Raw genomic sequence first — 24,420 nt, 5'->3', positions numbered from 1 at the left:
GTGAATCTGTGGAATTCGCTGCCCCCCAAAGTGCGGAGGATGCTGGGACAGAGAGTACATTTGAGGAGGGAGTTAGACAGGTTTTTAATTGGGAATGGGGGGTGAAGGGTTACGGGGAGAAGGCAGGAAAATGGGGATGAGGAGAATATCAGCCCTGATCGAATGGCGGAGTGGACTCGATGGGCTGAATGGCCTCATTCTGCTCCTGTATCTTATCAAGTTATGACTGCACTCGCACTGTAGGGTCAACTCCATTCCGGGTCTTTCCGGTTTGATTTCACACAGGAATGTCTTCAGCTTTTCTTTCTGGAAGTGGGGCACTCACTGGGTTCTGCTCTCTGGACAATATACGGTTACCTCACTTGTTCCTCGTGGGGTTTTATACGGGGAGATGGTGGTGTACTGCATTGTTGCTGTTAGTAATCCAGAGATCCAGGGTCATGTTCGGGGGGACCCGGGTTCGAATCTCGCCACGGCAGATGGCGGAATTTGAATTCAATAAAAAATATCTGGAATTAAGAATCTACTGATTGTCGGAAAAACCCATCTGGTTCCCTTTTGGGAAGGAAATCTGCCGTCCTTACCCCGGTCTGGCCTACATGTGACTCCAGAGCCACACAGCAATGTGGTTGACTCTTAACTGCCACTCCAAGGGGCGACGAGGGATGGGCAATAAATGCTGGGCCCAGCCAGCGACGCCCGTGTCCCATGAACGAATATAAGAGAGACAGAGACAGATAGAGGTTCAAATCCCACCACGGGCAGCCAGTGTGAATTTAAATTCAATTAATAAAATCTGGGATTGAGAGCAAGACTTGGTAACGGCGACCGTGACAACTACCATGGATTGTCGTAAAAAAATAAACCCACCTGGTTCACTAATGTCCGCTTTAGAGAAGGAAATCTGCCGTCCTTACCCCGGTCTGGCCTATATGTGAACGCATGCGCACGCACACACGCGTGTGCACACACGCGCGTGCACACACGCACGCGCACACAGGCACATGCGCGCACACACACGCGCGCGCACGCACGCAAAATGTGGTCGACTCTTAACTGCCCTCCCCGCAATGACCCGAGCGACACACTCAGTTCAAGGGGCAATTAGGGATGGGCAATAAATGTTGGGCCTTGCCCCAGCGACGCCCCCACATCCCCGTTCGAGGGGCAATTAGGGGTGAGGCAACAGATGCTGGACTCACCCAGCGACGCCCGCATCCCGTGAAATTCTAAATCAGAATACGCAGGACTGGCCGGCACCGACTCAAGGGTGGACGGGTGTGGCGGGCGGTCTCGGATAGGTGGCTGAGAGGGGGAGGTGGGAATCTGGAGAGGTCGCGTTACGAGGACATGTTGCCCAGAGGAGGACTGTAGCCCTCTCGAGTGAAAGGAGACGGAGAGGGAAGGGGATGGAACCTTGAAGATACAACTGAGGCGGTCGGGTTGGGGGCAATCTGGAATCAAGCGCGGTACACGTACAAGAGGATGATTCACTCTCATCTGGGACTGCGGTACAGCTTCTCCACGCCAGTGCGTTTGGTCAGGATCAGACTGGGCAGTGAGATACCCACACCGGCTCCCGTGGACATACAGAATACTGATGTGCATTCCCCGAGATAGAACGAGCAAACATTGTGGGGGGGTGAAGGAAATGGAGTGGAGGGTCCCACGGATACAGAACTCGGGGTACAGTGGTCGCAAGGGGGGTCACCGCTATCCACAAGGCTCCACAGTCGAGAGGTCAATCGATATACGAGTCCTTTATTAACGCAGACAATGTCGGTACAATTCCCATGCCAGCGACGGTGGGGAGGAGGACGGAGGAGAGGGTTGGACTGACACCAACACCCATCTTCCCGAGGGCAGCATCGATCTCAGAGCGGATGTCCCTTCCCCCCCCCCCCTCACCGGACACACCACCCCGGGGTGACGTGCAGAGAGGCAGAGGTGAGGATTGTTCCCGGAGTGCTGGTGAGGCCCAGGGGGGTCTGGCTTCCTGCGCCGTCAGCTGACTCTGGGGGGCTCCTTTCCCACACTGTCGCCCTCCTCCTCCTCCTCTGTTCTCCCCTCCCGCTGGCGGAGCAGCCACTCCTTGTAGCGGCGGGTTTTCAGGCGCTCAAAGTTGACCACAGACATGGGCATGCGGACTGTCTCAATCCCGTTCACCTGTGCAGGGGGGTGGGGGGGCGAGGACACAGAAATCAGCGGGGGCATTCAAACACATCAACAGCTCCCCCACCCACCCCCCGCATGCACCCATCACCCCACCAGCCAATCGGATGTTACACAATAAAGGGGCAATGCCGTAGAGCAGTGTGATACTGCGGGCAGGAACACGGAACAGTGCCTGTCCCTTTAACTGCGCTTGTTTGCCAAGATCACAGGAAACTGGCCCACACAATGAGCTTTCTGAAGGTTTGTCTCCTACCCTCAGGCTTGCCTGCCGCAAGAATTATAGGCCCGCAGCGAAAACAACATCACTCTGCTGTACCTGTACTGGGAGTGTTTGATGGGGACAGTGTAGAGGGAGCTTTACTCTGTATCTAACCCCGTGCTGTACCTGTCCTGGGAGTGTTTGATGGGGGACAGTGTAGAGGGAGCTTTACTCTGTATCTAACCCCGTGCTGTACCTGTCCTGGGAGTGTTTGATGGGGACAGTGTAGAGGGAGCTTTACTCTGTATCTAACCCCGTGCTGTACCTGTCCTGGGAGTGTTTGATGGGGGACAGTGTAGAGGGAGCTTTACTCTGTATCTAACCCCGTGCTGTACCTGTCCTGGGAGTGTTTGATGGGGGACAGTGTAGAGGGAGCTTTACTCTGTATCTATACCCGTGCTGTACACGTCCTGGGAGTGTTTGATGGGGGACTGTGTAGAGAGAGCTTTACTCTGTATCTAACCCCGTGCTGTACCTGTCCTGGGAGTGTTTGATGGGCACAGTGCAGAGGGAGCTTTACTCTGTATCTAACTCCTTGCTGTACCTGTCCTGGGAGTTTTTGATGGGATACAGTGTAGAGGGAGCTTTACTCTGTATCTAACCCCGTGCTGTACCTGTCCTGGGAGTGTTTGATGGGGGACAGTGTAGAGGGAGCTTTACTCTGTATCTAACCCCGTGCTGTACCTGTCCTGGGAATGTTTGATGGGGGACAGTGTAAAGGGAGCTTTACTCTGTATCTAACCCCGTGCTGTACCTGCCCTGGGAGTGTTTGATGGGGGACAGTGGAGAGGGAGCTTTACTCTGTATCTAACCCCGTGCTGTACCTGTCCTGGGAATGTTTGATGGGGTACAGTGTAAAGGGAGCTTTACTCTGTATCTAACCCCGTGCTGTACCTGTCCTGGGAGTGTTTGATGGGGACAGTGAAGAGGGAGCTTTACTCTGTATCTAACGCCGTGCTGTACCTGCCCTGGGAGTGTTTGATGGGGGACAGTGTAGAGGGAGCTTTACTCTGTTTCTAACCCCATGCTGTCCCTGTCCTGGGAGTGTTTGATGGGGCAGTGTAAAGGGAGCTTTACTCAGTATCTAACCCCGTGCTGTCCCTGTCCTGGGAGTGTTTGATGGGACAGTGTAGAGGGAGCTTTACTCTGTATCTAACCCCGTGCTGTACCTGTCCTGGGAGTGTTTGATGAGGGACAGTGTAGAGGGAGCTTTACTCTGTATCTAACCCCGTGCTGTACCTGTCCTGGGAATGTTTGATGGGGACAGTGTAGAGGGAGCTTTACTCTGTATCTAACCCCGTGCTGTCCCTGTCCTGGGAGTGTTTGATGGGGACAGTGCAGAGGGAGCTTTACTCTGTATCTAACCCCGTGCTATACCTGTCCTGGGAGTGTTTGATGGGGGACAGTGTAGACGGAGCTTTACTCTGTATCTAACCCCGTGCTGTACCTGTCCTGGGAGTGTTTGATGGGGGACAGTGGAGAGGGAGCTTTACTCTGTATCTAACCCCGTGCTGTACCTGTCCTGGGAGTGTTTGATGGGGGACAGTGTAGAGGGAGCTTTACTCTGTATCTAACCCCGTGCTGTACCTGTCCTGGGAATGTTTGATGGGGGACAGTGCAAAGGGAGCTTTACTCTGTATCTAACCCCGTGCTGTACCTGTCCTGGGAGTGTTTGATCGGGGACAGTGGAGAGGGCGCTTTACTCTGTATCTAACCCCGTGCTGTACCTGTCCTGGGAATGTTTGATGGGGTACAGTGTAAAGGGAGCTTTACTCTGTATCTAACCCCGTGCTGTACCTGTCCTGGGAGTGTTTGATGGGGACAGTGAAGAGGGAGCTTTACTCTGTATCTAACGCCGTGCTGTACCTGCCCTGGGAGTGTTTGATGGGGGACAGTGTAGAGGGAGCTTTACTCTGTATCTAACCCCGTGCTGTACCTGTCCTGGGAATGTTTGATGGGGACAGTGTAGAGGGAGCTTTACTCTGTATCTAACCCCGTGCTGTCCCTGTCCTGGGAGTGTTTGATGGGGACAGCGCAGAGGGAGCTTTACTCTGTATCTAACCCCGTGCTGTACCTGTCCTGGGAGTGTTTGATGGGGGACAGTGTAGAGGGAGCTTTACTCTGTATCTAACCCCGTGCTGTACCTGTCCTGGGAGTGTTTGATGGGGACAGTGAAGAGGGAGCTTTACTCTGTATCTAACGCCGTGCTGTACCTGCCCTGGGAGTGTTTGATGGGGGACAGTGTAGAGGGAGCTTTACTCTGTATCTAACCCCGTGCTGTACCTGTCCTGGGAATGTTTGATGGGGGACAGTGTAGAGGGAGCTTTACTCTGTATCTAACCCCGTGCTGTACCTGTCCTGGGAGTGTTTGATGGGGGACAGTGTAGAGGGAGCTTTACTCTGTATCTAACCCCGTGCTGTACCTGTCCTGGGAGTGTTTGATGGGGGACAGTGTAGAGGGAGCTTTACTCTGTATCTAACCCCGTGCTGTACCTGTCCTGGGAGTGTTTGATGGGGGACAGTGTAGAGGGAGCTTTGGTGAATGTCTCATCCGATCCTGATGCTGCGACAGTTCTGAAACCTCCCCACCTAGTCTCTGATGGTGTAAACCGGATAAAGGAAGGGGAGAATCGCGGAACGTGACGGGAAATCTTCACGATCACTCACTGTAACTTCGCACCAGTGTTCTCCCCAGGTAGTGATTGGTTCCTCCGGGATCTTCAATGCATCTTGCGGCACGAAGACTCGGAGCTGAGAAAGAAACGGTCGGATTTCATTTATTCACAGAAACCCCACAGTGCAGAAAGAGGCCATTCGGCCCATCGAGTCTGCACCGACCACAATCCCACCCAGGCCCTACCCCCATATCCCTACATATTTTACCCACTCATCCCTCTAACCGACACATCTTTGGACACTAAGGGGCAATTTAGCATGGCCAGTCCACCAAACCCGCACATCTTTGGAGTGTGGGAGGAAACCGGAGCACCCGGAGGAAACCCACGCAGACACGGGGAGAATGTGCAAACTCCACTCAGACAGTGACCCAAGCTGGGAATCGAACCCGGGACCCTGGAGCTGTTAAGCAGCAGTGCTAACCACTGTGCTACCGTGCTGCCCGTATTCACTCCGAACCCTGCCTCGGCCCCCAGCCCCCTCATTGTCACTGAATGGGGGGGTCTGGAGGGGTAAAGGAAATCAAAACAGCATTCTTCACACAGGGGGGCGATGGCCCAGTGGTATCATCACCAGGCTAATCATCCAGAAACTCAGCTAACATCCTGGGGGACCCGGGTTCGAATCCCCGCCACGGCAGATGGTGGAATTTGAATTCAATAAAAGAAAATCTGGAATTAAGAATCTACTGATGACCCATTGTGGGAAAAACCCATCCGGTTCCCTTTAGGGAAGGAAATCTGCCGTCCTTACCCCGGTCTGGCCTACATGTGACTCCAGAGCCACAGCAATGTGGTTGACTCTCGACTGCCCGTCCGAGCACAGTGGGTTAGCACTGCTGCTTCACAGCTCCAGGGACCCGGGTTCGATTCCCGGCTCGGGTCACTGTCTGTGCTGAGTCTGCACGTTCTCCCCGTGTCTGCGTGGGTTTCCTCCGGGTGCTCCGGTTTCCTCCCACAGTCCGAAAGACGTGCTGGTTCGGGTGCATTGGCCATGCTAAATTCTGCCTCAGTGTAACCCGAACAGGCACCGGAGTGTGGCGACTCGGGGATTTTCACAGTAACTTCATTGCAGTGTTAATGTAAGCTGACCTGTGACACTAATAAACAGTTTTCCAGATTTCATCAACACCATCCAGGGCAAAGCAGCCCCGCTCGATCGACACGCTAACCACAAACACTCACTCCCTCCACCCCCGACACAGCCGTGTGAACCATCTACAAGATGCCCCGCAGCGACTCACCAAGGCTCCTTCGACAGCACCTTCCAAACCCACCACCTCTACCATCTAGAAGGACAGATCTGGTGCTGGGAAATGAGCCAGACCAGGTGCTAGACTTGGAAGTTGGTGTGCATTTTGGTGATAGTGACCACAATTCGGTTACGTTCACCTTAGTGATGGAAAGGGATAGGCATGAACCTCGGGCCAGTGGTTTTAGCTGGGGGAAGGGTAATTATGAGGCTATTAGGAGAGAATTAGGAAACATAGGTTGGACTAGGAGTTTACAGGGACTGGGAACGTCCGACATGTGGAGTTTTTTCAAGGAGCAGCTACTGCGAGTCTGTGATAGGTATGTCCCTGTCAGGCAAGGAGGAATTGGTAGGGCTAGGGAACCGTGGTGCACCAAAAAAGTTTCTTTGTTGGTTAAAAAGAAAAAGGAGGCTTATGTTCGGATGAGACGTGAGCACTCGGGTAGTGCACTAGAAAGCTTTAGATTGGCTAAGAGGGAGTTGAAGAGCGAGCTTAGAAGGGCTAAAAGGGGACATGAGAAGACTTTGGCGGATAGGGTTAAAGAGAATCCTAAGGCGTTCTATAGGTATGTCAAGAACAGAAGGTTGGTTAGGGCAAGTTTAGGGCCAGTTATAGATGGCAGAGGGAAGTTATGTGTGGAACCGGAGGAGATTGGTGAAGCATTGAACCAATATTTCTCTTCGGTGTTCACGCAAGGGGACATGAATATAGCTGAGGAGGACACTGGGTTGCAGGGGAGTAGAATAGACAGTATTACAGTTGATAAGGAGGATGTGCAGGATATTCTGGAGGGTCTGAAAATAGATAAATCCCCTGGTCCGGATGGGATTTATCCAAGGATTCTCTGGGAGGCAAGAGAAGTGATTGCAGAGCCTCTGGCTCTGATCTTCAGGTCGTCGTTGGCCTCTGGTATAGTACCAGAAGATTGGAGGTTAGCGAATGTTGTCCCATTGTTTAAGAAGGGGAACAGAGACTTCCCCGGGAATTATAGACCGGTGAGTCTCACTTCTGTTGTCGGCAAGATGTTGGAAAAAATTATAAGGGATAGGATTTATAGTTATTTGGAGAGTAATGAATTGATAGGTGATAGTCAGCATGGTTTTGTGGCAGGTAGGTCGTGCCTTACTAACCTTATTGAGTTTTTTGAGAAAGTGACCAAGGAGGTGGATGGGGGCAAGGCAGTGGACGTGGTATATATGGATTTTAGTAAGGCGTTTGATAAGGTTCACCATGGTAGGCTTCTGCAGAAAATGCAGATGTATGGGATTGGGGGTGATCTAGGAAATTGGATCAGGAATTGGCTAGCGGATAGGAAACAGAGGGTGGTGGTTGATAGTAAATATTCATCATGGAGTGCGGTTACAAGTGGTGTACCTCAGGGATCTGTTTTGGGGCCACTGCTGTTTGTAATATTTATTAATGATCTGGATGAGGGTATAGTTGGGTGGATTAGCAAATTTGCTGATGACACCAAAGTCGGTGGTGTGGTAGACAGTGAGGAAGGGTGTCGTAGTTTGCAGGAAGACTTAGACAGGTTGCAAAGTTGGGCCGAGAGGTGGCGGATGGAGTTTAATGCGGAGAAGTGTGAGGTAATTCACTTTGATAGGAATAACAGATGTGTTGAGTATAGGGCTAACGGGAGGACTTTGAATAGTGTGGAGGAGCAGAGGGATCTAGGTGTATGTGTGCATAGATCCCTGAAAGTTGGGAATCAAGTAGATAAGGTTGTTAAGAAGGCATATGGTGTCTTGGCGTTTATTGGTAGGGGGATTGAATTTAGGAGTCGTAGCGTTATGTTGCAACTGTAAACAACTCTGGTGCGGCCGCACTTGGAGTACTGTGTGCAGTTCTGGTCCCCACATTACAGGAAGGATGTGGAGGCTTTGGAGAGGGTGCAGAGGAGGTTTACCAGGATGTTGCCTGGTATGGAGGGGAGATCCTATGAGGAGAGGCTGAGGGATTTGGGATTGTTTTCGCTGGAAAGGCGGCGGCTAAGAGGGGATCTTATTGAAACATATAAGATGATTAGAGGTTTAGATAGGGTGGATAGTGATAGCCTTTTTCCTCTGATGGAGAAATCCAGCACGAGGGGGCATGGCTTTAAATTGAGGGGGGGTAGTTATAGAACCGATGTCAGGGGTAGGTTCTTTACCCAGAGGGTGGTGAGGGATTGGAATGCCCTGCCAGCATCAGTTGTAAATGCGCCTAGTTTGGGGGCGTTTAAGAGATCCGTAGATAGGTTCATGGACGAAAAGAAATTGGTTTAGGTTGGAGGGTCACAGTTTTTTTTTTAACTGGTCGGTGCAACATCGTGGGCCGAAGGGCCTGTTCTGAGCTGTAATGTTCTATGTTCTATGTTCTAAGGGGGGGGGGGGCAGCAGACACATGGGGAACACCCACCGCCTGCAAGTTCCCCCCTCCGAGCCACTCACCATCCCGACTGGGAAATATATCGGCCGTTCCTTCACTGTGGCTGGGGTCAAAATCCCGGAACTCCCTCCCTAACAGCACTGTGGGTGTACCTACCCCACACACGGGGACTGACTGATGTCCAATAACAATCCCGGAACTCCCTCCCTAACAGCACCGTGGGTGTACCTACCCCACACACGGGGACTGACTGATGTCCAATAACAATCCTGGAACTCCCTCCCTAACAGCGCCGTGGGTGTACCTACCCCACACACGGGGACTGACTGATGTCCAATAACAATCCCGGAACTCCCTCCCTAACAGCACTGTGGGTGTACCTACCCCACACACGGGGACTGACTGATATCCAATAACAATCCCGGAACTCCCTCCCTAACAGCACTGTGGGTGTACCTACCCCACACACGGGGACTGACTGATATCCAATAACAATCCCGGAACTCCCTCTCTAACAGCACTGTGGGTGTACCTACACCACACACGGGGACTGACTGATGTCCAATAACAATCCTGGAACTCCCTCCCTAAAAGCACTGTGGGTGTACCTACCCCACACACGGGGACTGACTGATATCCAATAACAATCCTGGAACACCCTCCCTAACAGCGCTGTGGGTGTACCTACCCCACACACAGGGACTGACTGATATCCAATAACAATCCCGGAACTCCCTCTCTAACAGCACTGTGGGTGTACCTACACCACACACGGGGACTGACTGATGTCCAATAACAATCCCGGAACTCCCTCCCTAACAGCACTGTGGGTGTACCTACACCCCTGCGGCGGGTTCAAGATGGCAGCTCACCCACCACCTTCTTGAGGGACAATTAGGGATAAACGCTGGGCCCGGCCAGCGGGGCCCACGTCCTGTGAATGGATAGAACAATGGCCGGTTGCCTCAGGGTCGGAAAGAGGCGGTCGGGGAGGAGTTACTTGGACCCGTGGGTCTCGGTCTCACTCACCTCCTTCAGGAAATGTCGGCACACTAGCTCCTTCGTCAGCTCCCACTTCACATTATTCTTCATCCTCACCATCAGAGTGGAATTCTTCAGGAACTCGATCGTCTGAACAAGGGAAGCAGAGGGAATCACAGACCCGGCCCAGAGAAACAGGAGGAGGCCATTCGGCCCTTCCTGCCTGCTGCACTATTCATTCTGATCCTGGCTGATCATCAAATCCAATATCCTGATTCCCCCCCTTCCCCCCGTATCCCTCGATCCCTTTCGCCCCAAGAGCGATATCTAATTCCTTCTCCAAATCACACAATGTTTTGGCCTCAACTACTGGGGTGACACAGCGGGTTAGCACTGCTGCCTCACAGCGCCAGGGACCCTGGTTCGATTCCCGGCTTGGGTCACTGTCTGTGCGGAGTCTGCACGTTCTCCCCGTGTCTGCGTGGGTTTCCTCCGGGTGCTCCGGTTTCCTCCCACAGTCTGAAAGACGTGCTGGTTAGGGTGCATTGGCCGTGCTAAATTCTCCCTCAGTGTAACCCGAACAGGCGCCGGAGTGTGGTGACGAGGGGGATTTTCACAGTGACTTCATTGCAGTGTTAATGTAAGCCTTGTGACACTAATAAATGAACCTTAACTTTCTGTGGGAGTGAATTCCACACATTCACCACCCTCTGGGTGAAGAAATTTCTCCTCACCTCAGTCCTAAAAGTTTACCCCTTATCCTCAAACTGTGACCCCCTAGTTCTGGACTCCCCCCACCATCGGGAACATTCTTTCTGAATCCACCCTGTTAGAATTTTATAAGTTTCTATGAGATCCCCTCTCACTCTCCTAAACTCCAGTGAATATAATCCTCACCGACTTAGTCTCTCCTCATATGACAGACCTGCCATCCCAGGAATCAGCCTGGTAAACCTTCGCTGTGCTCCCTCTGTAGCAAGGACATCCTTCCTCAGATAAGGAGACCAAAACTGCACACAATACTCCAGGTGTGGCCTCACCAACGCCCTGTACAATTGCAGCAAAACATCCCTATCCCTGTACTCAAATCCTCTCGCTATGAAGGCCAACATACCGTCTGCCTTCTTTACTGCCTGCTGTACCTGCGCGCTTACTCTCAGCGACTGATGCTCGAGGACTCCAAGGTCTTGCTTTGTGTCGGAGGAGGGTGAGGGAGTGTTTGTAAGGAGTGGGGGGGGGGTAGAAAGGAAGGGGAGGCTATTCAGCCCATCTTTTATGTTCTAGCTCTTGAAAGACCTATCCAATTCACCTGCATGCTTACCACACCCCCCGCAATCCCCTCCAAATTGTTTTCCAAATCTCCCCGCACCTTTGAAAGTTTCGATTGAATCAGCGCCCTTTCAGATCACAACAACTCGCTGCATTTAAATAAAAATCTCATCTGTCCCTCCCTCCCCCCCCAGATGTTGTGTCAGTTGTTAAGGGCCAGAGTCTCGCTTGCCCCCATCCGCTCAAATACTAGAATCAGAGGTCATAGAATCCCTACAGTGCAGAAGGAGGCCATTCAGCCCATCGAGTCTGCACTGACAACAATCCCACCCAGGCCCTATCCCCATAACCCCACATATGTACCCGGCTAATCCCGCTGACACTAAGGGGCAATTTAGCACGGCCAATCCACCTAACCCGCACATCTTTAGACACTAAGTAAAGTAAAGTAAATAAAGTTTATTTATTAGTCACAAGTAAGGCTTACATCAACACTGCAAAGAAGTTACTGTGAAAATCCCCTAGTTGCTACAGTCCGACCCTGTTTGGGTCAATGCACCCTAACCAGCACGTGTTTCAGACTGTGGGAGGAAACCAGAGCACCCGGAGGAAACCCACGCAGACACGGGGAGAAGGTGCAAACTCCACACAGACAGTGATAGGGGGGGACTGGGGAGGGGGAGGAGGGACAGGGGGGACGGGGGGATGGGGAGGGGGGACGGGGAGGGGGGACGGGGAGGGGGAGGGGGGGAGGGGGAGGGGGCAGCGGGGGGCGGGGGGAGAGCGGGAGGTGGGGAGAGCGGGAGGGAGGAGGGAAGGGGGGTGGGGGAGGAGGGAGGGGGGGTGGAAGGGGGAGGGGGGGACAGGGAGGGGAGGGGGGACGGGGCGGGAGGGGGTGAGGGGGCGGGGAGGGGGGGAGGGAGAGGCAGGGGGGAGGGGGAGGCAGGGGGGGAAGGGGGGAGGGGAGGGAAGGGAGGAGGGGGGAAGGGGAGGGGGTGTAGGGGAGGGGGAGGGGGATGGAGGAGGGGAGGGGAGGGGGGAGGGGAGGGGAGGGGGGAGGGGAGGGGAAGGGGGGAGGGGAGGGGCAGGGGGAGGGGGGAGAGGGGCAGGGGGAGGAGGAAGGGGTAGGGGGTTACAGAGATAGGGAGAGGGGTGGAGGGGGTTACAGAGATAGGGAGGGGGTGTGGGGGCTGGAGGAGGATACGGAGATAGAGAGGGAGGTGTGGAGCTGGAGGGGGTTACAGGGGTGGGGAGGGGGTTACCGGGATGGGGAAGGGGGTTACGGGGGTGGGGAGGGGGTTACGGGGGTGGGGAGGGGGTTACGGGGACGGGGAGGGGGTTACGGGGACGGGGTTACGGGGACGGGGAGGGGGTTACGGGGAGGGGGTTACGGGGACGGGGTTACGGGGACGGGGAGGGGGTTACGGGGATGGGGAGGGGGTTACGGGGACGGGGAGGGGGTTACGGGGACGGGGAGGGGGTTACGGGGATGGGGTTACAGGGACGGGGAGGGGGTTACGGGGACGGGGAGGGGGTTACGGGGACGGGGTTACCGGGACGGGGAGGGGGTTACCGGGATGGGGAGGGGGTTACCGGTACGGGGAGGGGGTTACGGGAACGGGGAGGGGGTTACCGGGACGGGGAGGGGGTTACCGGGACGGGGAGGGGGTTACCGGGACGGGGAGGGGGTTACGGGGATGGGGAGGGGGTTACGGGGATGGGGGAGGGGGTTACGGGGGGATGGGGAGGGGGTTACGGGGATGGGGATGGGGTTACGGGGATGGGGAGGGGGTTACGGGGATGGGGAGGGGGTTACGGGGATGGGGAGGGGGTTACGGGGACGGGGAGGGGGTTACGGGGATGGAGAGGGGGTTACAGGGATGGGGAGGGGGTTACAGGTGTGGGGAGGGGGTTACGGGGATGGGGAGGGGGTTACGGGGATGCGGAGGGGGTTACGGGGACGGGGCTACGGGGACGGGGAGGGGGTTACGTGGATGGGGAGGGGGGTTACGGGGATGGGGAGGGGTTACGGGGACGGGGAGGTGACTCACCATTTCCCCAGTGCGTGTCTGCTTTCTCTCCTCTGGTTTTCCCTCTCGGAATAACTGTTAGAACGAGAAAGATTATTTAGTCAGATTCTGCATTGTAATCCCTTCACTCCACGTGCGTGTGCGAGAGCGAGCGAGTGAGAGCGAGAGAGTGAGAGAGTGAGAGCGAGAGAGTGAGAGAGTGAGAGCGAGAGAGTGAGAGAGTGAGAGCGAGAGAGTGAGAGAGTGAGAGGCGAGAGTGAGAGCGAGAGAGTGGAGAGCGAGAGAGTGAGAGCGAGCGAGTGAGAGCGAGCGAGTGAGAGCGAGAGAGAGAGAGAGAGGAGAGAGTGAGAGCGAGAGAGTGAGAGCGAGAGAGTGAGAGCGAGAGAGTGAGAGCGAGAGAGTGAGAGCGAGAGAGGCGAGAGAGTGAGAGCGAGAGAGTGAGAGCGAGAGAGTGAAGCGAGAGAGTGAGAGCGAGAGAGTGAGAGCGAGAGAGTGAGGGCGAGAGCGAGAGAGTGAGAGCGAGAGTGTGAGAGCGAGAGCGAGAGAGCGAGAGCGAGAGAGCGAGAGCGGGAGAGTGAGAGCGAGAGAGTGAGAGCGAGAGAGTGAGAGCGAGAGAGTGAGAGCGAGAGAGTGAGAGCGAGCGAGTGAGAGCGAGCGAGTGAGAGCGAGCGAGAGTGAGAGAGTGAGTGCGAGCGAGAGTGAGAGAGTGAGTGCGAGCGAGAGTGAGAGCGAGCGAGAGCGAGAGTGAGAGTGAGAGCGAGAGAGTGAGCGAGTGAGAGCGAGCGAGAGCGAGAGCGAGAGAGTGAGAGCGAGAGAGTGAGAGCGAGAGCGAGAGAGTGAGAGCGAGAGAGTGAGAGCGAGAGAGTGAGAGCGAGAGAGTGAGAGCGAGAGAGTGAGAGCGAGAGAGCGAGAGAGCGAGAGAGTGAGAACGAGAGAGCGAGAGAGAGCGAGAGCACGAGAAAGAGCGAGTGCGCGAGAGAAAGCGAGTGCGCGAGAGCGAGGGTGCCCGCGAGGGAGCGGGAGTGTGTGAGAGCGAGAGAGAGCGAGGGCGAGAGAGCGAGGGCGCCCGCGAGAGAGCGGGAGTGTGTGAGAGCGAGAGAGAGAGCGAGGGCGCCCGCGAGGGAGCGGGGGTGTGTGAGAGGGGGTGTGTGAGAGCGGGGGTGTGTGAGAGCGGGGGTGTGTGAGAGCGGGGGTGTGTGAGAGCGGGGGTGTGTGAGAGCGGGGGTGTGTGAGAGCGGGGGTGTGTGAGAGCGGGGGTGTGTGAGAGCGGGGGGGTGTGAGAGCGGGGGGGTGTGAGAGCGGGGGGGTGTGAGAGCGGGGGGTGTGAGAGCGGGGGGGTGTGAGAGCGGGGGGGTGTGAGAGCGGGGGGTGTGAGAGCGGGGGGGTGTGAGAGCGGGGGGGTGTGAGAGCGGGGGGTGTGAGAGCGGGGGGTGTGAGAGCGGGGGGGTGTGAGAGCGGGGGTGTGTGAGAGCAGGGGTGTGGAGAGCGGGGGTGTGTGAGAGCGGGGGTGTGTGAGAGCGGGGGTGTGTGAGAGCGGGGGTGTGTGAGAGCGGGGGGTGTGAGAGCGGGGGTGTGTGAGAGCGGGGGTGTGTGAGAGCGGGGGTGTGTGAGAGCGGGGGTGTGTGAGAGCGGGGGTGTGTGAGAGCGGGGGTGTGTGAGAGCGGGGGTGTGTGAGAGCGGGGGTGTGTGAGAGCGGGGGTGTGTGAGAGCGAGGGCGCCCGCGAGGGAGCGGGGGTGTGTGAGAGCGGGGGTGTGTGGGAGCGGGGGTGTGTGGGAGCGGGGGTGTGTGGGAGCGGGGGTGTGTGGGAGCGGGGGTGTGTGAGAGCGGGGGTGTGTGAGAGAGGGAGTGTGTGAGAGCGAGGGCGCCCGCGAGGGAGCGGGGGTGTGTGAGAGCGGGGGTGTGTGAGAGCGGGGGTGTGTGAGAGCGGGGGTGTGTGAGAGCGAGGGCGCCCGCGAGGGAGCGGGGGTGTGTGAGAGCGAGGGCGCCCACGAGGGAGCGGGGGTGTGTGAGAGCGAGGGCGCCCGCGAGGGAGCGGGAGTGTGTGAGAGCGAGGGCGCCCGCGAGGGAGCGGGAGTGTGTGAGAGCGAGGGCGCCCGCGAGGGAGCGGGAGTGTGTGAGAGCGAGGGCGCCCGCGAGGGAGCGGGGGTGTGTGAGAGCGAGGGCGCCCGCGAGGGAGCGGGAGTGTGTGAGAGCGAGGGCGCCCGCGAGGGAGCGGGGGTGTGTGAGAGCGGGAGTGTGTGAGAGCGAGGGCGCCCGCGAGGGAGCGGGGGTGTGTGAGAGCGGGAGTGTGTGAGAGCGAGGGCGCCCGCGAGGGAGCGGGGGTGTGTGAGAGCGGGAGTGTGTGAGAGCGAGGGCGCCCGCGAGGGAGCGGGGGTGTGTGAGAGCGGGAGTGTGTGAGAGCGAGGGCGCCCGCGAGGGAGCGGGGGTGTGTGAGAGCGAGGGCGCCCGCGAGGGAGCGGGGGTGTGTGAGAGTGAGGGCGAGAGAGAGAGAGAGCGAGAGAGAGCGGGGGTGTGTGAGAGCGGGGGTGTGTGAGAGCGGGGGTGTGTGAGAGCGGGGGTGTGTGAGAGCGGGGGTGTGTGAGAGCGGGGGTGTGTGAGAGCGGGGGTGTGTGAGAGCGGGGGTGTGTGAGAGCGGGGGTGTGTGAGAGCGGGGGTGTGTGAGAGCGGGGGTGTGTGAGAGCGGGGGTGTGTGAGAGCGAGAGAGAGAGCGATGGCGAGAGAGGGGGGGAGTGTGTGAGAGAGAGAGCGAGGGCGCCCGCGAGGGAGCGGGAGTGTGTGAGAGCGAGGGGTAGAAATGTAAGCGGGGATATCACTGACCCTTCGTTCTTCCTCAAACACGGCCTTGTTTTCCGGGGAGGCGTAGACGGCGAGACCTTGGGGAAGGAGCTTGTTCCGACCTAGCGACGCTTTCACAAACACCGTGTCTCCTCGCCCTCCGAGCTCTGTGTGTGGGAGGGAAACATTCAGAAGGTTAAAGGAGACGGGGTTTTGTCGGCAGGGTGGAGGGAGCAGTGACTCTGGATACCTACTGGGCACTGTCTGCGTCAGGATCAGCTCCAGGTCCACTTTGGGTCTCAGTTTGGTGTCCTCCACCAGTTTGTAGACCCGGTGTCTGCGTGGGTGCAGCCTTGCCGGACTTCCTTCCTTCGCGAGGGGAACCTGCCACCAGCGCTCCACGATGACTGTGCCCTGCGGAGAGAGAAGCAGCGTCTCAGCTGGTGCCCGGACCTTCGGAGGCCGGCAGCGAGTCCATTCAGCCGGTCGTCTCCCCGTACCTGCCCTATGAAAGAGTTGTTCGATTGGGTACCACGCAAACCCGCTGTCATTCCTTAACCCGGCAAACCAATCCTCCTCACAAGCCCTCATCCCAATTCCCGTACGGAATCCAACTCCAGCACCCTCTCAGTGGATCACAAGACTCGGAGCAGAATCAGGCCATTCGGCCCATCGAGTCTGCTCCTCCATGGCTGATACATTTCTCAACTCCATTCTCCTGCCTTTCCCCTGTAACCTTTGATCCCCTTCCCAATCAAGAACCTATCTATCTTTGGGGTGGCACAGTGGCTGCCTCACAGCGCCAGGGACCCGGGTTCGATTCCTGGCTCGGGTCACTGTCTGTGTGGAGTCTGCACATTTTCCCCGTGTCTGCGTGGGTTTCCTCCGGGTGCTCCGGTTTCCTCCCACAGTCTGAAAGACGTGCTGGTTCGAGCGCATTGGCCGTGCTAAATTCTGCCTCAGTGTAACCCGAACAGGCACCGGAGTGTGGCGACTCGGGGATTATCACAGTAACTTCATTGCAGTGTTAATGTAAGCCTACTTGTGACACTAATAAATAAATACTCAATGACCCGGCCTCCACAGCCTTCTGCGGCAAAGAGTTCCACAGATTCCCCACTCTCTGGCTGAAGAAATTCCTCCTCATCTCTGTTTTAAAGGATCGTCCCTTTAGCCTGAGGTTGTGCCTCTGGTTCTAGTTTTTCCCACTAGTGGAAACATCCTCTCCACGTCCACTCTATCCAGGCCTCGCAGTATCCTGTAAGTTTCAATAAGATCCCCCCCCTCATCCTTCTAAACTCCCAACGAGTACAGACCCAGAGTCCTCAACCGTTCCTCATACGACAAGCTCTTCATTCCAGGGATCATTCTTGTGAACCTCCTCTGGACCCTTTCCAAGGCCGGCACATCCTTCCTTAGATACGGGACCCCAAAACTGCTCCCAATATCCGAGGAGCAGTAAGTGGGTTCCTGGTCACAGCCACCCTCTTTGGGAGGGGGTTTACATCTCTAACTGGTTATCAGGGGACCAGAGGGAAAATGGTTTTCCCTGACAATCTTCACTGGGTATCATAGAAACCCTACAGTGCAGGAGGAGGCCATTCAGCCCATTGAGTCTGCGCCGGCCACAGTCCCACCCTATCCCCATAACCCCATGTGTTTACCCGAGCTAATCCCCCTGACACTAAGGGGCAATTTAACATGGCCAATCCAATTAGCCCGCTCATCTTTGGACACTAAGGGACAAATACGAATGGCCAATCCACCTAACCAGCACATCTTTGGACACTAAGGGGCAATTTAGCACGGCCAATCCACCTAACCTGCACATCTTTGGACACTAAGGGACAATTTAGCACAGCCAATCCACCTAACCAGCACATCTTTGGACACTAAGGGACAATTTAGCACGGCCAATCCACCTAACCAGCACATCTTTGGACACTAAGGGACAATTTAGCACGGCCAATCCACCTAACCAGCACATCTTTGGACACTAAGGGACAATTTAGCACGGCCAATCCACCTAACCTCCACATCTTTGGACACTAAGGGACAAATACGAATGGCCAATCCACCTAACCCGCATATCTTTGGACACTAAGGGGCAATTTAGCACGGCCAATCCCCCTAACCTGCACATCTTTGGACACGAAGGGACAATTTAGCATGGCCAATCCACCTAACCTGCACATCTTTGGACACTAAGGGGCAATTTAGCACGGCCAATCCACCTAACCTGCACATCTTTGGACACTAAGGGACAATTTAGCACGGCCAATCCACCTAACCAGCACATCTTTGGACACTAAGGGACAATTTAGCACGGCCAATCCACCTAACCTGCACATCTTTGGACACTAAGGGACAATTTAGCACGGCCAATCCACCTAACCAGCACATCTTTGGACACTAAGGGACAATTTAGCACAGCCAATCCACCTAACCTGCACATCTTTGGACACTAAGGGACATATACAAATGGCCAATCCACCTAACCCGCACATCTTTGGACACTAAGGGGCAATTTAGCATGGCCAATCCACCCAACCCGCACATCTTTGGACACTAAGGGGCAATTTAGCACGGCCAATCCCCCTAACCTGCACATCTTTGGACACTAAGGGACAAATACGAATGGCCAATCCACCTAACCTACACATCTTGGACACTAAGGGGCAATTTAGCACGGCCAATCCACCTAACCTGCACATCTTTGGACACTAAGGGGCAATTTAGCATGGCCAATCCCCCTAACCTGCACATCTTTGGACACTGAGGGGCAATTTAGCATGGCCAATCCACCTAACCTGCACATCTTTGGACACTAAGGGACAATTTAGCATGGCCAATCCACCTAACCCACGCAGACACGGGGAGAACGTGCAAACTCCACACAGTGACCCAAGGCAGGAATCGAACCCGGTCCCTGGCGCTGTGAGGCAGCAGTGCTAACCCACTGTGCCACCGTGCTGCCCAGAGTATCACTGGGGCAGCGGAGAACACCACCACTCGGGGCACGGGTGTCACTGAAAGAATGCCAATAATTCAGGGTGGCACAGCGATCCTACCTTGGGTAAATAGATGGGGTTACGGGGATAGTGCAGACTCAATGGGCCGAATGGCCTCCTTCTGCACTGGAGGGATTCTCTGATTCCAATAGCTAATTTTGGAGGGTAGTTAATCATTAATCACATTTCTACCTGATCAAGGAGCAGTGCTCTGAAAGCTCGTGCTACCAAATAAACCTGTTGGGACTTTAACCCGGTGTTGAGAGACTTACTGTGCCCACCCAGTCCAACGCCGGCATCTCCACATCATTCCTACGGGACTGAGAACTATAAACTACCCCCCCCCCCCTCTCCAATCCCAGCCCGGTTTTTAAGGGGTTGCCCATTTTAACTTTGTCCCTCAGTTCATTCGGTTTAATTTAGGGGCAGGTCTCCTTGCGGAATGAAACAGGAGCGAACCATATGGGAGGGTGTTGTCTTTTATGAGACTAGGATAGACTCACGACCACTTTTACGGCGCCCGCCCGCCCCTCCCCCCAGTTCGACTGGGGGTTTTGCACAAAGTTAAATTTGATTTGTCCAGCTGTCTTCTCTGGGGCTTGGATTTCTGCTCCCTGAATGTATGGCTCGTACAATAACAGGATAGCTCCAGTATCGCCCCCCCCCCCCCCCCCCCAAATCCCCCGTCCCCCTCCCTGCCCCAAGCTGCTCAGTACAAGGCAAACCCCTCCACTAATGGTCTATCAGTCTGGAGAAGGCAGGGATACATTTATAATTCTGTACAGCACCAATTCAGTTCTAGGGTCTGGGGGAATATCCCACCACCTTTAACAGTACCCCATCCATCTCCCTCGTTCCCAATCAATGTCCCAATAAACACATCTTCCCTCTCTCTTTCTCACCCTTCTTTCCTTCTCTGTCTCCTCCTTTCTCTTTCTCTCTTTTCTCTCTCACCTTTTTTTGTCTTCTCTCTCTCTGTCTCCTTTCTCTCTCTCCCTCCCTGTCTCTCTCTCTCTCTGTCTCCTGCCTCTCTCTTTCTCTCCCGCTCTTAATAGCCAGTCTAAGGCAGAGCTTTTGAGACAGGCACTACCTTGTCCTTTTGTTGATCAGCACAAATCACAGTTATTTATTCCTATCAGCAGTTAGTACTTATCACTATAACAAAATACTATCACAAATACACAGTACAAATATTTCCCCCTTATAAACCGTATTTTCCGATCCAGTCCGACTGTCACAGATCCCGCGATCTCTACCCCGGTTGCGACCGTGGCCAATCGGTCTCACCAGTAATAGGATCCTGCCGACTACGCCATTTGTTGTGGGAAAAATCCACCGGTAGTCAGACTTCGAGATTCAGAAAATACGATTTATTAAACGGATCCGTGGAGACAAGGCACATGGTCTGTAGCAAACCGTCTCTCTCTTCTTCATATGAGCAGTCTGGGCGGCGCGGCGGGTTGGCGCTGCTGCTTCACGGCACCAGGGACCCGGGTTCGATTCCCGGCTCGGGGTCACTGTCTGTGCGGAGTCTGCACCTTCTCCCCGTGTCTGCGTGGGTTTCCTCCGGGTGCTCCGGTTAAAGTAAAAGTTTATTTATTCGTGTCACAAGTAAGGCTGACATTAACACTGCAATGAAGTTACTGTGAAAATCCCCTGGTCGCCCACATTCCTGTTCGGGTCACACTGAGCAAAACTCCCAGTCGGTTTTCTCTCTCTCTTTAATGTCTCTGTCTTTCATCCTCTCTTTTTCTCTCTCTCTCTTTTTCCTTCTCTCTATTCCTCTCCTTCTCTATCTCTCCTTACACCTTCTCTCCTTTCTTTCTCTCTCTCTTTCCATCTCTCCACCTTTTCCCTCTCCCCCCCCTCTCTCTCTCTCTCTCTCACCCGGGCGGGGCTGCCGCTCACTCCGCGGCCTCCCGGTGCGGCGGGCGGGGGGATGCGGGGCCCGGGCCTCGCCGCCAGCCGGACGCCGCCTCCCAGTCTCCACATTCCCGCGGCTCAGGCTGCGGGGCGCCCGCTAGGCCGCGTTTCCCCGGCAACCGGAGCGCCGCGGAGTCAGGGAGGCCCCCGGGGGGGCGGGGCGGCCGCGGCGGCGCCTGATTGGAAACACACAAAATAACCCCCCCCCCAGAGAGAGAGAGAGAGAGACCCCCAGCCCCCCCCCAGAGAGAGAGAGAGAGAGACCCCCAGCCCCCCCCCAGAGAGAGAGAGAGAGAGACCCCCAACCCCCCCCCCAGAGAGAGAGAGAGACGCCCAAACCCCCCCCAGAGAGAGAGAGACCCCCAAACCCCCCCCCAGAGAGAGAGAGAGAGACCCCCAACCCCCCCCCCAGAGAGAGAGAGAGAGAGACCCCCAGCCCCCCCCCCCAGAGAGAGAGAGAGAGAGACCCCCAGCCCCCCCCCCCAGAGAGAGAGAGACCCCCAGCCCCCCCCCCCAGAGAGAGAGAGAGAGAGAGACCCCCCCAACCCCCCCCCCCCAGAGAGAGAGAGACCCCCAGCTCCCCCCCCCAGAGAGAGACCCCCAGCTCCCCCCCCCAGAGAGAGACCCCCAGCCCCCCCCAGAGAGAGAGAGAGACCCCCAGCTCCCCCCCCAGAGAGAGAGACCCCCAGCCCCCCCCCCGAGAGAGACCCCCAGCCCCCCCCCCCCGAGAGAGAGAGACCCCCAGCCCCCCCCCCAGAGAGAGAGAGAGACCCCAGCCCCCCCCCCCCAGAGAGAGAGAGAGACCCCCAGCCCCCCCCAGAGAGAGAGAGAGACCCCCAGCCCCCCCCCCCGAGAGAGAGAGAGACCCCCAGCCCCCCCCCAGAGAGAGAGAGAGACCCCCAGCCCCCCCCCCCCAGAGAGAGAGAGAGACCCCCAGCCCCCCCCCAGAGAGAGAGAGAGACCCCCAGCCCCCCCCAGAGAGAGAGACCCCCAGCCCCCCCCGAGAGAGAGAGACCCCCAGCCCCCCCCCCCAGAGAGAGAGAGACCCCCAGCCCCCCCCCAGAGAGAGAGAGACCCCCAGCTCCCCCCCAGAGAGAGAGAGAGACCCCCAGCCCCCCCAGAGAGAGAGAGACCCCCAGCCCCCCCCAGAGAGAGAGACCCCCAGCCCCCCCCCGAGAGAGAGAGAGAGACCCCCAGCCCCCCCCCCCCAGAGAGAGAGACCCCCAGCCCCCCCCCCAGAGAGAGAGAGAGACCCCCAGCCCCCCCCCCCAGAGAGAGAGAACCCCAGCGCCCCCCCCAGAGAGAGAGAGAGAGACCCCCAGCTCCCCCCCAGAGAGAGAGAGAGAGACCCCCAGCCCCCCCCCCAGAGAGAGAGAGACCCCCAGCTCCCCCCGAGAGAGAGAGAGAGACCCCCAGCCCCCCCCCCCAGAGAGAGAGAGAGACCTCCAGCCCCCCCCCCCAGAGAGAGAGAGAGACCTCCAGCCCCCCCCGAGAGAGACCTCCAGCCTCCCCCCCCAGAGAGAGAGAGAGAGAGACCCCCAGCCCCCCCCCAGAGAGAGAGACCCCCAACCCCCCCGAGAGAGTGAGAGACCCCCAACCCCCCCCCGAGAGAGTGAGAGACCCCCAACCCCCCCGAGAGAGTGAGACCCCCAGCCCCCTCCCGAGAGAGTGAGACCCCCAGCCCCCTCCCGAGAGAGTGAGACCCCCAACTCCCCCCCCGAGAGTGAGACCCCCAGCCCCCCCCCAGAGAGAGTGAGAGACCCCCAGCCCCCCCCGAGAGAGAGACCCCCAGCACCCCCCCAGAGAGAGTGAGAGACCCCCAGCCCCCCGAGAGAGAGAGACCCCCCAGCACCCCCCCAGAGAGAGAGACCCCCAGCCCCCCCCCCCGAGAGTGAGACCCCCAGCACCCCTCCAGAGAGAGAGAGAGAGACCCCCAGCACCCCCCCAGAGAGATAGAGAGAGACCCCCAGCACCCCCCCAGAGAGAGAGAGAGAGACCCCCAGCCCCCCCCCGAGAGAGAGAGAGAGACCCCCAGCCCCCCCCCCCAGAGAGAGAGAGAGACCCCCAGCCCCCCCCAGAGAGAGAGAGAGACCCCCAGCCCCCCCCCAGAGAGAGAGAGAGACCCCCAGCCCCCCCCCAGAGAGAGAGAGAGAGACCCCCAGCTCCCCCCCAGAGAGAGAGAGAGAGAGACCCCCAGCCCCCCCCCCAGAGAGAGAGAGACCCCCAGCTCCCCCCGAGAGAGAGAGACCCCCAGCCCCCCCCCCCAGAGAGAGAGAGAGACCTCCAGCCCCCCCCCCAGAGAGAGAGAGAGACCTCCAGCCCCCCCCGAGAGAGAGAGACCCCCAGCCACCCCCCCCCAGAGAGAGACCCCCAGCCCCCCCCAGAGAGACCCCCAGCCCCCCCCCAGAGAGAGACCCCCAGCACCCCCTGAGAGAGAGAGAGAGACCCCCAGCACCCCCCCAGAGAGAGAGAGAGACCCCCAGCCCCCCCCACAGAGAGAGAGAGAGAGCCCCCCCCCCCAGAGAGATCCCCCCCAAGGCCCCTAGAGAGAGACCCCCCAGCCCCCCCCAGAGAGAGAGAGACCCCCAGCGCCCCCCAAGAGAGAGAGACCACCAGACCCCCCAGCGCCCCCCAAGAGAGAGAGACCACCAGCCCCCCCAGAGACACCCAACCCTCCCCCCCCAGAGAGAGACCCCCAGCTCCCCCCCCCCACCACCACCCCCCCCTCCAGATACAGAGTGCACCAGAGTGGACCTTGTTTGGGACCAGATCAGAATCTCCAAGGTATATTTTATGAAGTTAGCCTAGATCCCAACTTTTATCTCACAGTGGGTTAGTGCTGCTGCCTCAGAGCGCCAGGGACCCGGTTCGATTCCCGGCTCGGGTCACTGTCTGTGTGCAGTCTGCACCTTCTCCCCGTGTCTGCGTGGGTTTCCTCCGGGTGCTCCGGTTTCCTCCCACACTCCAACAATGTGTAGGTTAGGTGGATTGGCTATGCTAAATCCTCCCTCAGTGTTACCCGAACAGGCGACAGAGTGTGGCAACTGAGGGATTTTCACAGTAACTTCATTGCAGTGTTAATGTCAGCCTACTTGTGACACTAATAAATAAACTTTAACTTTCCCTTCTGATTTTGGCATGAGGGTGAGCGGAAGGTGTTTCACTCCAGGTATGATTCAAGTGACCCACGAGGGAGCTTTTATTAAAACAAACTTTATTTAAGAACACAGTTCGAATAGAACAAAAAGAATTGGCATCACTTTTCCCAGTTAAAATACTTAAACATGACAAAGTATAATTCTTAATAGCAAGCTATCTCCAGAGCTCCAATTTAAGCAATATTCCCATAGACATAAATCAGAACCAATTTGCACTGAAGGCAGATGGGCTGATGTACCTCTGTCCCAGGGTCAGTGCTGAGGGTGCGCTGCACTGTGGGAGGGTCAGTGCTGAGGGAGCGCCGCACTGTGGGAGGGTCAGTGCTGAGAGAGCGCCGCACTGTGGGAGGGTCAGTGCTGAGGGAGCGCCGCACTGTGGGAGGGTCGGTGCTGAGGGAGCGCCGCACTGTGGGAGGGTCAGTGCTGTGGGAGGGTCAGTGCTGAGAGAGCGCCGCACTGTGAGAGGGTCAGTGCTGAGGGAGCGCCGCACTGTGGGAGGGTCAGTGCTGAGGGAGCGCCACACTGTGGGTCAGTACTGAG

General features: G+C 57.0%; 1 protein-coding gene across 1 annotated transcript; it reads right to left on the bottom strand.

Moving 5' to 3' along the window:
• Positions 1–1,741: 1,741 nt before the first annotated feature.
• Positions 1,742–20,848, bottom strand: mrpl9 (mitochondrial ribosomal protein L9). The gene is made up of 7 exons (XM_078207148.1): positions 20,687–20,848; positions 16,043–16,202; positions 15,831–15,955; positions 13,034–13,087; positions 9,762–9,863; positions 5,102–5,185; positions 1,742–2,166 (listed from the first exon to the last, which is right to left on the bottom strand). Exons 1-7 carry the CDS (start codon positions 20,789–20,791, stop codon positions 2,005–2,007), a joined length of 792 nt encoding a protein of 263 aa, XP_078063274.1. The 5' UTR covers positions 20,792–20,848; the 3' UTR covers positions 1,742–2,004.
• Positions 20,849–24,420: the final 3,572 nt, after the last annotated feature.

Source organism: Mustelus asterias, unplaced genomic scaffold (genome assembly GCF_964213995.1).
Source record: "Mustelus asterias unplaced genomic scaffold, sMusAst1.hap1.1 HAP1_SCAFFOLD_2087, whole genome shotgun sequence".
NCBI classification, from domain to species: domain Eukaryota; kingdom Metazoa; phylum Chordata; class Chondrichthyes; order Carcharhiniformes; family Triakidae; genus Mustelus; species Mustelus asterias.
The sequence above is the reverse complement of the archived record's forward strand: the minus strand, read 5'-3'. Positions and strand labels throughout refer to the sequence as shown.

Bases quoted from the DNA above. Each gene is read 5' to 3' on its own strand.
- mrpl9 (XM_078207148.1), bottom strand. From the start codon at position 20,791: ATGTGGAGACTGGGAGGCGGCGTCCGGCTGGCGGCGAGGCCCGGGCCC. The intron at 5,186-9,761 runs GTGAGTGAGACC...TTTCTTTCTCAG, and splicing joins GCCGACATTTCCTGAAGGAG to CTCCGAGTCTTCGTGCCGCA. The intron at 2,167-5,101 runs GTGAGTGATCGT...CCCCCTGCACAG, and splicing joins AACACTGGTGCGAAGTTACA to GTGAACGGGATTGAGACAGT.